The 13352-nt window shown below is 45.0% G+C and overlaps 1 protein-coding gene across 1 annotated transcript; it reads right to left on the bottom strand.

Moving 5' to 3' along the window:
• Positions 1-6636: 6636 nt before the first annotated feature.
• Positions 6637-7992, bottom strand: LOC141229243 (uncharacterized). Its single transcript, XM_073667432.1, has 2 exons — positions 7354-7992; positions 6637-7184 (listed from the first exon to the last, which is right to left on the bottom strand). The coding sequence occupies exons 1-2, from the start codon at positions 7801-7803 to the stop codon at positions 6675-6677; spliced, it is 960 nt and encodes a 319-aa protein (XP_073523533.1). The 5' UTR covers positions 7804-7992; the 3' UTR covers positions 6637-6674.
• Positions 7993-13352: the final 5360 nt, after the last annotated feature.

Below are 13352 nucleotides of genomic sequence, written 5' to 3'. Positions count from 1 at the left end.
TAATCCTCAATATTGGATCAGAACAGGACATTCTCTGACCCTCTTAGATCTCATTCTCAGATCCGTGATTTTCATGGATGTGTGAATGGATCTATAAAACTGTACGAGTCCGTGAACCATCCGATAAAAAGATCTGGCAGCACACGGACATTTCACACAAATGTGAGAATGCAGCCTAAAGGCCCTGTCACACATAACGAGATCGCTAGCGAGATCGTTGATACGTCACGGGTTTTGTGACGCAACAGCGACATCGCTAGCGATCTCGCTACGTTTGACCGGTACCAACGATCAGGCCCCTGCTGCGAGATCGTTGATCGTTACAAAGCTCCCTGGACCATTCCTGGGTCGTTGCACTCCCGCTGGGCAGTGTGCATCGCTGTATTTGACACCTAGCCAACGACCTCGTCCAGCGATTCAGAACTGAGACACGTAGGCGTGTATAAATTGGACTATTCCGCGCCCCTCGTCCCCGATTGGTGGTCGCTACGGCGTTCTCATTTCCGGACGCGCATAAAGAAGGCAACAGAATAGCGATTCCGTCCTTTGTTTCTGACCTCGTGCTTTATTGCAGATCCTACCAGAGTTCTCCGGGCTGCTAATATCCGTTCATTGGACTAGTGCTGATTTTTGCGGATCATTGCAGCGTTCTCCAGCTGTGACTCCGCTTTGAACATATCAGACATCTTTAGTAAGGTAGGTATTGTTTGAGGTCTCAGATGCGTTTCCATTTTTATTCTTTTATCACATTTACTAATTATCTGTTATCTTTGCTTTTCAGGGAGGGAGGGCTTGGCTTCTATTTGTATATATATATATGTATGCTTTTGCATGGGCAGATATTTTAGGGGTCTCATGCACATGCACCCACATAGCGCATTTTCTGTCATGCTCACTAACAGAATGGAATATGGTTTTCCATGATATTTTTTATATACAGTTTCAATACTTGTGTTGTTTTGTTGAAAGTGTTCTCATCTTTTCATGTTATGTTTGCAGTTTGCACATCATGGACGACGGGCAGTGTGCTATTGTGGTTGCTGCATTGCTGGTTGAGGAAGCTCGGCGTCAAGATGAGGCACGAGAGCTACAGAGGCGTTCCAAACGAAAGCGTCGCATGTGGACCAGAGAGTGGCTGCAGAAGAGGTCTGAATTGTCCCACATGCAACTTGTAAGAGAGCTTCAGGAGAAGAATCCTCATGATTTCCGCAACTATCTGAGGATGTCAGAGGAATCTTTTAAAGAGTTATTGGAACGAGTTACGCCACGTATTCAACGGAAGGATACAGCGATGCGTGCTGCCATTCCGGCAGATGAAAGATTGGCAGTCACACTGAGATTCCTGGCCACCGGACGCTCACTCCAAGACTTGCATTTTTCTGCAGCCATTTCCAGGCCCATGCTCAGTGTTCTAATCCCGGAGACATGTAATGCAATTTACCACAGTCTACGTAGTTACATACAGTTTCCCAACACGGAGGAGGAATGGAAAAAGATTGCCTCTGATTTTGAGCAGCTGTGGCAGTTCCCTAACTGTGGTGGGGCTTTGGACGGGAAACATGTCCGAATCACTCAGCCACCAAATAGCGGATCCTATTTTTATAATTATAATGGCTATTTCAGCATCATCATGATGGCCCTTGTTAATGCCAATTACGAATTTATAAATGTAGATGTTGGCATGAACGGCAGGGTTTCTGATGGTGGTGTTTTAGAGCACACACTTTTTGGAGAGCGATTGGACAACTGTGACCTACACTTGCCTCCCAACTCAGAGACTACAGGTAACCTTAATTTTGTTTTTGTCGGCGATGAAGCCTTCCCACTTCATCCCAATCTTATTAAACCGTTCCCCCAAAAAAGTCTTACCCAGGAAAGAAGAATTTTCAATTATCGTTTGTCAAGGGCACGTCGTGTTGTTGAAAATGCCTTCGGTATCATGGCCAACCGCTTCAGAGTTTTTCACACGCCAATTAACATGAAGCTTACATCAATAGACTCTGTTGTTTTGGCCTGTTGCACACTTCACAACTTTCTTCGTCGACGTGATGCAATTACGTACTGTCCGCCTAGCTTCGTGGACTCTGTGGACCTAGCCAATGGGGAAGTGGAGCTCGGTGAATGGCGTTCAAACGATCCTGCAATTGCAGGCCTTCAACCAGTGGGATATGGCAGAAACACCCAGGATGCGAAAACCAGCCGCGACAACTACTGCCAGTATTTTAACGGTCCTGGTGCTGTTACTTGGCAACATCAGAACTTATAGTGGGCAACTACTGACAATTATACACTACTTTCAGTTTTGTATTGATTTGTGTAATAAACTGTGTTTAACTTTGCAAAAGATTTGTTTATCATTGTTTCAATAGTAAGGGCCCGTATACACATACGTGTACTCCAGGGGCGGACATAGGAATCATGGGAGCTCATAGCAGAAGTTATAATTGGGACCCCCCCCCACAAAAAAAAAAAAAAAAAAAAGAAAATAATTGTTGGGGACACAGAAGAGCAGATCCCACAACCTTCCAGCCTTTCTTCCTTTCTGAACTCCTAAATTACTCTTTCATAGCCCCATAAAAATGTGATGCCAACAAAAGTGTCCCCCTTAACACAGTATGATACCCCGATGGTGACTTCCTCCTTTTTAGCCTCCACATGCACAGTGTAATGACCCTAATGTATCACATGAGCCATGTATGAGGGAGGTGGAGTCGGAGTAATGGAAATTGAGTAGTCGGTTTGGCTTATCGACTCCGCAGCCCTGTATACCAGGATGGGAGAGCACACAGTATAATGCAGCCCCCCATAGGGTAAAAGGCAGCCCCAGTCCTCCAGTATTATCAGTACTGACTGATTTACAAAAATATATAAATACATACTTACTACTCCAGAATGGGGGAGACTGCTATGGGGTCCGCTGGCTCACGGGCCCCCTACGGCCACGGGCCCCATAGCAGTTATGTGGCCTGCCACCAATGGTGGTACGCCACTGTTGTACTCGTATGTATACATCCATATACACATCCATATACACATACATATTCAGATACATAAAAATCTACACCCATATCCACACTTATATACAGATAACCAGATATACACACACATACTCACAGACACAGAAGTATGCATACCTACATAAAAATATAGATACATATTTCTACATAAAACCACCTAAACACCAGTATTCCTGTGTGACCGTCACAATAGAGACACTGCTGCGTTCTACAGACGTCGCATTATCAATACAGCGTCTCTAGTCCGACACGCTAATAATTCAAGTCACAATAGGGTTCTCTAATAAACCGCGGGTTTATTGGCGACGTTCATGCGTCGTGGGCGTGGTTACCGACGTTCATGCGTCGTGGGCGGGTCTAACGACGTAGTTGCGGCCTAGCTTATTAAGAGCATTATGGCATCCAGGGTCAGGGCATCTCCTTGGGGTGACGCTGAGGTGTGCTACCTTGTGGAGCACCTGGATGCACTTGATTATGAGTGCCATGTGCACTCTGAGCATCCAGTGCTCCATAAACAGGCGGTGCTGCAGAGGATCGGTCGGGGCCTGGTCCGGAGATTTGGGGTGCAGCGCTCTGCTACACAAATCCGTAAAAAGCTGGCGGACCTGAAATATAGGTCTGCCGACCGAATCGTCAGCATCCGGTCACGGACCCTGCCCCGCCGTGGTGAGTGGTTTTAAAATATGTTAACACAATATATGGCAGCACATTAGTTACAACTGCAATCACCTTAGGTATCTAATGTTATTTGTTTTCCAGCGCCTGCAGCCCCAGAGCCCCCAAGGGAGTCACCTCCAGCCCTGGAGCCCCAGCAGCATTCCTCTGCCAGCTCGCCAGCATCACTCCGTGATATAGGTGCAGCTTCATCTTTCGGTAATGCTTTGACATAAAATACGGTCCATACAACTTGGAAAGTATAGGGCTGTCATGTACTATTAAGTGTTGTGTCTTTCTCTAGCCGGTGGTGCCAGGGGATCCGGGTGGTCCTTAAGCTCGTCATCATCCGAGCAACCTGAAAACCGTAAGTGTTAAATACCAAACATGTACCTGATAGGCTGTGTGCCCACGATGCGTTTTTTAAGGTGTTTCTGCAGCGTTTTTGCTGCTGTGGAAACGCATTAAAAGCGCATGGTAGAAGGTCTGCCATGTTCCCCAATGATAATCCGCATGTGCTGTGCACATGCTGCGGAAATTTCCGCTGCACATTATCATTGCGGAAAAAAACGCAGCACTACCAATTATTTTGCATAAGGTGGTTTTTTTGCGCCGCCATTGACTTGCATTATAATGCGCCAATTCCGCAATACTGCATCTGTACTTGCGTAATTAGCGCGTTCTAATGTGCGGATGGTACCCGGGAGTGGTGCATCGTGGGCACATAGCCTTAATTTGATGAATGTACAGAATTATTGGACTTTTAAGTTTAACTATTACCTCCGTAGAAATCCCAACACTACAAGATCTCCTGGCGTCACAACGGAGACTGAGTGAAGAGATCCACCAGCACGGAGTGATGCTGGCAAGATTTGTGGCAGCCCATGACCGTCACGGCAGCCAATAACTTATTTTTTGTTATGTAGTTGATATTATTTGGTTGGTTATATTTTTTATATTTTTATAAAAAAAAATTAGTTTATATCCACTATTGTCTACACTTTGTTACATCTAATCCTATCCTGTGTGATACTGCCTGACGGGTTGTGTATCTAATCCTATCCTGTGTGATACTGCCTGACGGGTTGTGTATCTAATCCTATCCTGTATGATACTGCCTAAAGGGTTGTGTATCTAATCCTATCCTGTGTGATACTGCCTGACGGGTTGTGTATCTAATCCTATCCTGTATGATACGGCCTAAAGGGTTGTGTATCTAATCCTATCCTGTGTGATACTGCCTAAAGAGTTGTGTATCTAATCCTATCCTGTGTGATACTGCCTGACGGGTTGTGTATCTAATCCTATCCTATGTGATACTGCCTAAAGGGTTGTGTATCTAATCCTATCCTGTGTGATACTGCCTGACGGGTTGTGTATCTAATCCTATCCTGTATGATACTGCCTAAAGGGTTGTGTATCTAATCCTATCCTGTGTGATACTGCCTAAAGAGTTGTGTATCTAATCCTATCCTGTGTGATACTGCCTGACGTGTTGTGTATCTAATCCTATCCTGTGTGATACTGCCTGACGGGTTGTGTATCTAATCCTATCCTGTGTGATACTGCCTAAAGAGTTGTGTATCTAATCCTATCCTGTGTGATACTGCCTGACGGGTTGTGTATCTAATCCTATCCTGTGTGATACTGCCTAAAGGGTTGTGTATCTAATCCTATCCTGTGTGATACTGCCTGACGGGTTGTGTATCTAATCCTATCCTGTGTGATACTGCCTAAAACAAGCAGTGCAGGGGCAGTAAAGCCCACTCCAAAGTCGGCTTTCACACCCTCCTGCTTATTGATGTTATCAGCTGAAGTTGTGTAGGGGCAGGAAAGCCGTCTGAAGTCGGCTTTAATAGCCGCCTGCAAATTGATGTTATCAGCTGAAGTTGTGTGGGGGCATGAAAGCCGTCTGAAGTCGGCTTTAATAGCTGTCTACTAATTGATGTTATCAGCTGAAGTAGTGTAGGGGCAGGAAAGCCGTCTGAAGTCGGCTTTCATTGCCGCCTACTTATTGATATTATCAGCTGAAGTTGTGTGGGGGCAGGAAAGCCGTCTGAAGTCGGCTTTAATAGCTGTCTACTAATTGATGTTATCAGCTGAAGTAGTGTAGGGGCAGGAAAGCCGTCTGAAGTCGGCTTTCATTGCCGCCTACTTATTGATATTATTAGCTGAAGTTGTGTGGGGGCAGGAAAGCCGTCTGAAGTCGGCTTTCACAGATGCCAGCTAATTCAAGAAGAAGAGAGAAGAGGAAAGAATAGGAACATAGTATGAAAACTATAAGGAAGACCTAACATGTTGATCCAGAGGAAGGCAAAAAAAACCCATGCTCCGTTTTGGGAAAAAAAATTCCTTCCTGACTCCACATACGGCAATCAGACTAGTTCCCTGGATCAACGCCCTATCAAGAATCTAGTATATACAACCTATAATCTGAGTCAGACTCATAGTGCATGGTATGGCAGATCATTGCCATACCGTGCACCATGACTATGACCCCAAAGACTAAAAGAAGGGAAGTAGGAAGAGGAGGGGAAGAAAACCAGCTGTGAAGAAGACCAGAGGACACAGGGAAAAGACAGAAGACAGGTGATAAAGCCTGGAGCCGGAGGAGGAGAAGGGGAGGAGGTGATCACCAGCGGAGAGCAGGGATGGGAATAGACGGTAGACAATGGAGGGGAGGGAACGGAGATTGGGAAGGGATCGGAGGGCAGGGGTGAGGGGTCCCACCCTCGGGAAGAGGTAAAGCAGAAAATAAGGCAACCAAAAAACATTTTTATTTCAATCAGGGTGAGATCAGAGGGCAGGGGTAAAGTTAAAAAAGAGGACAATAAACCTTGTTTTTATAAACAAACAAAAATATAAACAATTTTAACAATTTAAATAAGTATTAAATTAACAATATTTACAAAATGATAAAAAAAAATTGAAATGAAACATCACTATAGTTCTTCATATCGATTACCTGTATTTGTGTATCCGTGCCTGGGGGAAACAAAAGAATCAGAACACATGGGATACTGTGGGGGGGGGGGCAAGGCTTTGTGGACGCCGGATCCTCTGCACTGGTGTGCTGTGAAGTGGGTCCGGCCTATGGGTCCAAGAATGTTGTTGAAAATGGCCAGGGTCAATCAGAGTATGTACAGTAGACGTTTCATTAAGTTCACCGGCTGCCGCTTTATTTAAAGTCTCAAACATGACCCTTTCTGCATGCGCCCTCTGTCGGTCATCCAGCCTCTGTAGTCTCTCGCCAGCATATGTTGCAAAGCTGTCCCGCTTGGCCTGGGTCTGCAGAAGTAGAATCTTGTTCGCCAGAGATACTAGATCTGGCGATGGCGGCAAGCTGGCCTTTCTTTTCCTTGATTTTCTCTGTCGCCGAGGCACAAGGTCTTCACTTGTAGAGGCCATAGGGTCTTCATTCACCGATGCCATAGGTTCCTCATTCCTTGACATAACACTCGCCTCCTCCATACCACGTTCCGTAGCCGAGATGTCGTCATCTTGCCAATGGTGCTGTGGGAACACAAAAATAAAGTTAAGATTTGGTTACAACATCCAGCAGGTATGTTATGACCAGCATGGGTACACGTGCACTAAAAAACAAATATGAGGGGCGGCTAAACTATGGCATGTACATTGAAAGTATAAATGCTATTTACAGGGAAGCAAAGAAGGTACTTACATCTTCAACAGGGGAGTCAGTCCGTATGTCGGGGTCTTCTTCCGGGGTCTGCCGTATCGTACACACCATTCGCCGAGGTAGCTCCTGGTCACGGGTGAAGGCAAGCAAATCATAATACCATAATGTCGGCACATAAACCTCATCTGTGCCGGTACCTGACTTCTTTGATTTCTCCACCCGGTTGAGTTCTTTCTTATATACGGTACGTAGACCCTGGATCTTTCTCTTCACCAGCTCTTCATCCACCTTCTCGTTGGGGCCATGCCTTTTAAAGAGGGAAATCAATTGCTGGTAGGCCTCCCTCTTTTTCTCTCTATTGCAGTAGTCTGTTGATTTTATTTGCCAAAGGCACGGCAGGGAGCGGTAGAGGTCAATCATTTCCCTCACAAACTCTTCACTTTTGAAAGCCATCTGAAAAGGATAGCAATACAGTGAGCATACATGAAACATTTTCAAACAAAGTAAAAAGTACTACACACCATTTGCTGACTAAAAATGGCCTCCAATATATAAGCAAATATATACTTATTGAGTGTGATAAAAATCCACTAAAATAACTTACCGTGGAAACAAAGCAATACAGTGCCTGAAAAACCCAAAAGTCAATGTTCAGTCACAGCTGAAGAAAATCCACAAATGAATGGAATCACAGCAGTAGAACGCAACTAGGATCCAAAAATCAGGACGCTGACAAGGCTTCAACAAATCCCAGATGGACGAAACTTGCCCGGAGAACACTGCTACGATCCGAAAGCAAAGCGCAGATAGGAACAAGGGAGCGGAATTGCCCCAACGTCGCCTTTTTAAAAACCCCCGGCCAATCAGAACGCAGTAGCGTCCACCAATCGAAGATGAGTGGGCGCGGAAAGGTAATTTTATGTACGCCTTTCTGTCACAGTACAGTCCCTCAAAGTGTGTATCGTTGAGTGTGGATCGTTGAAATAGCTGCTGTGTGACAGCGTCCCAGCGACCAACGAGATCGTTAGTTAGATCGCTGGGGCGGCCGAAATCGTTGGCAAGTTATACATGTTTGACGGCTCCCGAACGATCTCTCCAGCGATCTCAAAACTGTGACGTAGTAACGATCTCGCTAGCGATCTCGTTATGTGTGACAGGGCCTTTAGAGTAGCAAGTACCCCGGGCAGTTTAGAAGGCACGGCCCCTTCCCCCCCACACACACACACATGCACACATACCTGTATGTATGACATGTCACATGATCCCCTGTGATAGATCATGTGATAGTTCACGTGAAATTAATTTGGCACAATATTAATTATAATAATTTTTTTTAGGCTGTGTGCTCACTACGCGTTTTTTAAGCTTTTCCGCAGCGGCAATTCCGCTGCAGAAACGCTTAAAAAACGCTTGGTAGAAGGTCTGCCATGTTCCCCAATGATAATCCGCATGTGCTGTGCACATGCTGCGGAAATTTCCGCTGCGGATTATCATTGCGGAAAAATCCGCAGCACTAACAATTATTTTGCGGAAGCGCGGCGCTTTCGCCGCCATTGACTTGCATTGGAACACATGGAATCCGCATCACTGCATCTGTACATGCAGATTCCATGAGTTTCAATGTGCGGATGGTACCCGGGTTTGGAGGAAAGGAGACTCTCCTCCGGACCAGGGTACCATAGAATCTGTAAAAAAAGAATAAAATAAAAAATTATACTTACCTTCTGATGGCCCCCGGTGTCTTTATCCGATGCGTCCTGGCCACGCAGTGCCATCTATACTCAGCAGGAGGCCGCACGCAGTCACGCACACACACAAACATATACAGACATATACATACACGCATAAACACATTTGAAACACAAAAATACATATAAACCGACATCACACAATGATATCTGCCTGCACACACATACATACATACACACAGACAGACTCACACACACACACACACACACTCACCATCCCCCGGCTTGGCTCCAGTCCTCCTGGCTCCTGCTCCTCTCTGGTGGTAAGTAGCAGTGCAGGCCGGGCGCGCACTGCGTGACGTCACAGCTAGGAGACACCGCCGGGCCAGCAGAGGGAAGTTAACTGCTGCAGTGCTGGCCCGGCCGAAGAAGAAGCAGCGGCTGTGCACCGCTGCTGGGGGAGTGGTCCGGTATGTGCCGCGGGGCTGCACATATAATGAGGGCAATCCGGCCATAGAGACCGGAGGCCCCGGGCGGTAGCCCGGATTGCCCTCATTATAATCCACCTATGGGGAGCCGCAGCGGGGGATCAGCGGGGCGCAGGATTTTACAAATCGCAGAAAACCCTTTTGATGTTAATTGTTTGGGCTTTTCTCATGCGCCGAGCATCACTCACGAGAAAAACAAGCTTCAAAGAACAAATGAGAGGAGACAGTCCATGCATTATGTGTCACGGTGGCGTGTCATTACCAACCCCCTTGCTGCAGCGCTCCCTAAATTCCCCACAATGTAGAAAAACCTTGTCCACACGTCACGGCTCTGAGCTGACTAGTCCTGGAGGATCGTGAGGTTCCTTCCTTACATCTCTCCTCAATTATCTCGGCTTCTGTAAAATAGGCCGAGTCTAATGGGACGAAAAATGCGGCTGCAGAATAAAGGTTCTCTGGCATTTATCTACTCTGTGATCACCGTTCCTAATCCAATCATGGAGGCGTTCCTGGCTGTTACAAGGAATTAGTAGGATTACTAAAGTGTGACAGGCGAGGGTACAGCGCCTGTGCCGGTCATGGATTCTCAATAGAGTTGGCTGGGAATGGTCGCTCTCCACTGAAATGATCGGGGGGTGCACATACTTCCCACAAGAAAGCACTTGAATTGTCAAGGTCAATCTATTCTATAGCTGTAACTTTAGCCTTAAAGGAATTGATACAGTGGGTTACATCTGGTGCCCGGGGGGCAGTGTTTGGTATACTCTGTGACCCTCTGAAGAAGCTAAAAAAGTGAAACGCGTGTTTAGGAGAGTGGCAGGCACATAATGGGTAAGGATCTCCTCATTATTGGTACTCAGGCGCAAAATACGTAGAATTTACACTACACTAGGGATGTGCGAACCCCGTGGATGTTCGGTTTCGACCAAACTTTAGTCCAAAGTTTGGTTCGGGTACCAGAACTTGAACCCGAACCCCATAGAAGTCAATGGAGACACAAACTTTGATGCTGTAAAATGGTCGTAGTAAGGGCTAGGAGGTCTCTCACTCTTAAAACGGACTTGTCAGTGTTCGGAGTTCAGCATTGGACACTAGGTGTCCGGTATGAACCCCAAACTTTACAGTTCGGGTTCACTCATCTCTACACAACACTCGTTATACTGTTGTACTGATCCATTACACGTCTAGTCCTTGTGATTGACTATATATTCATTGTTGAGGACGCTCTTGCAGATGGGTCTAATCTCTGATGTCACGCCATCTGGAGGCTGAATCTTGAACTAAGTGCTCTTGTAATACAGGTTTTAATATTACACTAATAAAATATATACTGTATACTGTACAATAGCTTTCTGACCCCGTTACACAGTTTTTGAGCACTTGAGCTGAAGTTGTTAAAGCTCAATTGGTGTTTTGCATAGTCTGAGGGGCTATAGGTGTAATTCTGCCGAGATTTTGACTTCGATGCGTGTTGCAGTTACATTGGCATAATACTCTGTTCCATGTACAATATTATGTAGAACAGAGTTTTGATTCTAAATGGACTGTAGATAAAACAGTATGTCCTGGAACAGTACCAATACACATGCTCTGTAACTTGCCATCCACTCTTTTGAAGTGGACGATTGCTCTTTATCAGCATTCTGTCAGCACTATAGGTCCTGGGACATCCCTTCTCTCATTACTCAGCACGTATTGCTTCCGCCATTGCTTAATGAGATGCCTGCAATTAACTGAAAGGCTGCATCTCTGTTATGCCTGCATATACAGTTTGACAGGCAGGAGCAGAGAGACGAAGGCCAAGCCCCACTTCCGGTAATCCATATAGGGGGGTTTCTGCTGCTAGAGACAAATTACACTTAGACAGAAGGGAGACCCTACCGGCCGACACTTTTAGGTTATCTAACCCCTGAAAAGTAACTCCAACTTAATTGAACTTTATAAAGGGATTTTGCACATTATCTATCGAATGAGATCAAGTACAGCGACCATTTAATTTGTATTAGGGTTCAACTCACCTGCAAACACCATGGGTTTCGCAGGCTTAAAGCCGGGCAGAGCCACTGGCTGCTTCAGTAAATGCAGAGTGTCTCCTATTTGTGCTTCCTGTGCGTCCTTCATCCCAGCCATTAGATAACCTACTTGCCCAGCATATCTTAGAAGCAATGAGAGTAATATATATTCACAATTAGTGCAGATTCATCAAATTCTACATTGAATATCAGGTACAAATCTACCATAAAAGAAGGTAGCAACGGCTCTGAGACCCAGCACTGCATGAGTTCACTACAGCTATATACAGCTGGCACTAGAGGGCGCTCACTGGAGACAGACTTCTACTGCTGCGGTTGGGTCCAATACTAGCTGTACATAATCACATGTCAACAGCTCCCCCTGGTGGTGGCTGCATGCAGCAAAATAGTATTTCATCTAGTTACATTCATTTAAGTCAGAAATGCTGTGACATTAGTCAGCACTGAATTTTGGATGTAAAACTATTTTGGATCTATCAACATATATGTTATAACTTCCCAGAGCCTAAATACCACATCAGAGAGCTCTGCTAATCGCACTGTAACAAGCTGAGAACCATCGTGCGGCCACAACAGATTAGTATTGAATGGCAATAAAAACACAAAATTGTATTTTAATTTGCAGAACTTTCCATAACACAATATTGGCATTTTATTTGCTTTAATAACAGAATCCCCTTTCAGCTCTGCTCTCTCCTGGGCACCAAACATCCATGTATATTCCTAGAAAGCAGCAGACAGGAGCATCAGTACTGCATGCAGGATTAGAGCGCCATCTAGTGGCACTATAAGAATATTCCTAGTGTGATAAAATGTCGCTCTATTATATCCGGCACAGGGTCGTACACAATTTTAAATGCTTTGGATATCGGAAAAAATTACTTTAAAAAAATGATGGAAAAACCCTTTTAAAAAGACACAGAAAGCAATAAGGAAAAAGCACAAACAAAAGAAGTGGTGCTGAGATGGGCCGGCTGCAGTTTATGCAGATCCTTGGGTGACAAAGTGCATGTGGGATAATCTTCACTTTTACAATTTGTTTTTATCCTTGCCTTCTAAAAGCTATAAAACTTTTTTTTCCAGTAGATTCGTTGTATCTGGGCTTTTTTTTCCAGTAGATTCGTTGTATCTGGGCTTTTTTCCCAGTAGATTCGTTGTATCTGGGCTTTTTTTCCCAGTAGATTCGTTGTATCTGGGCTTTTTTTCCAGTAGATTCGTTGTATCTGGGCTTTTTTTCCAGTAGATTCGTTGTATCTGGGCTTTTTTTCCCAGTAGATTCGTTGTATCTGGGCTTTTTTTCCAGTAGATTCGTTGTATCTGGGCTTTTTTTCCAGTAGATTCGTTGTATCTGGGCTTTTTTTACCAGTAGATTCGTTGTATCTGGGCTTTTTTTCCCAGTAGATTCGTTGTATCTGGGCTTTTTTTCCCAGTAGATTCGTTGTATCTGGGTTTTTTTCCCAGTAGATTCGTTGTATCTGGGCTTTTTTCCCAGTAGATTCGTTGTATCTGGGCTTTTTTTCCAGTAGATTTGTTGTATCTGGGCTTTTTTTCCAGTAGATTCGTTGTATCTGGGCTTTTTTTCCCAGTAGATTCGTTGTATCTGGGCTTTTTTCCCAGTAGATTCGTTGTATCTGGGCTTTTTTTTCCAGTAGATTCGTTGTATCTGGGCTTTTTTTCCAGTAGATTCGTTGTATCTGGGCTTTTTTTCCCAGTAGATTCGTTGTATCTGGGCTTTTTTTCCCAGTAGATTCGTTGTATCTGGGCTTTTTTTCCCAGTAGATTCGTTGTATCTGGGCTTTTTTTCCAGTAGATTCGTTGTATCTGGGCTTTTT

Source organism: Phyllobates terribilis, unplaced genomic scaffold, assembly GCF_046119375.1.
Source record: "Phyllobates terribilis strain yellow unplaced genomic scaffold, ASM4611937v1 Scaffold_468__1_contigs__length_1428546, whole genome shotgun sequence".
NCBI lineage: Eukaryota > Metazoa > Chordata > Amphibia > Anura > Dendrobatidae > Phyllobates > Phyllobates terribilis.
Note: the sequence above shows the minus strand (reverse complement) of the source record. Positions and strands in the feature narration are given on the sequence as shown.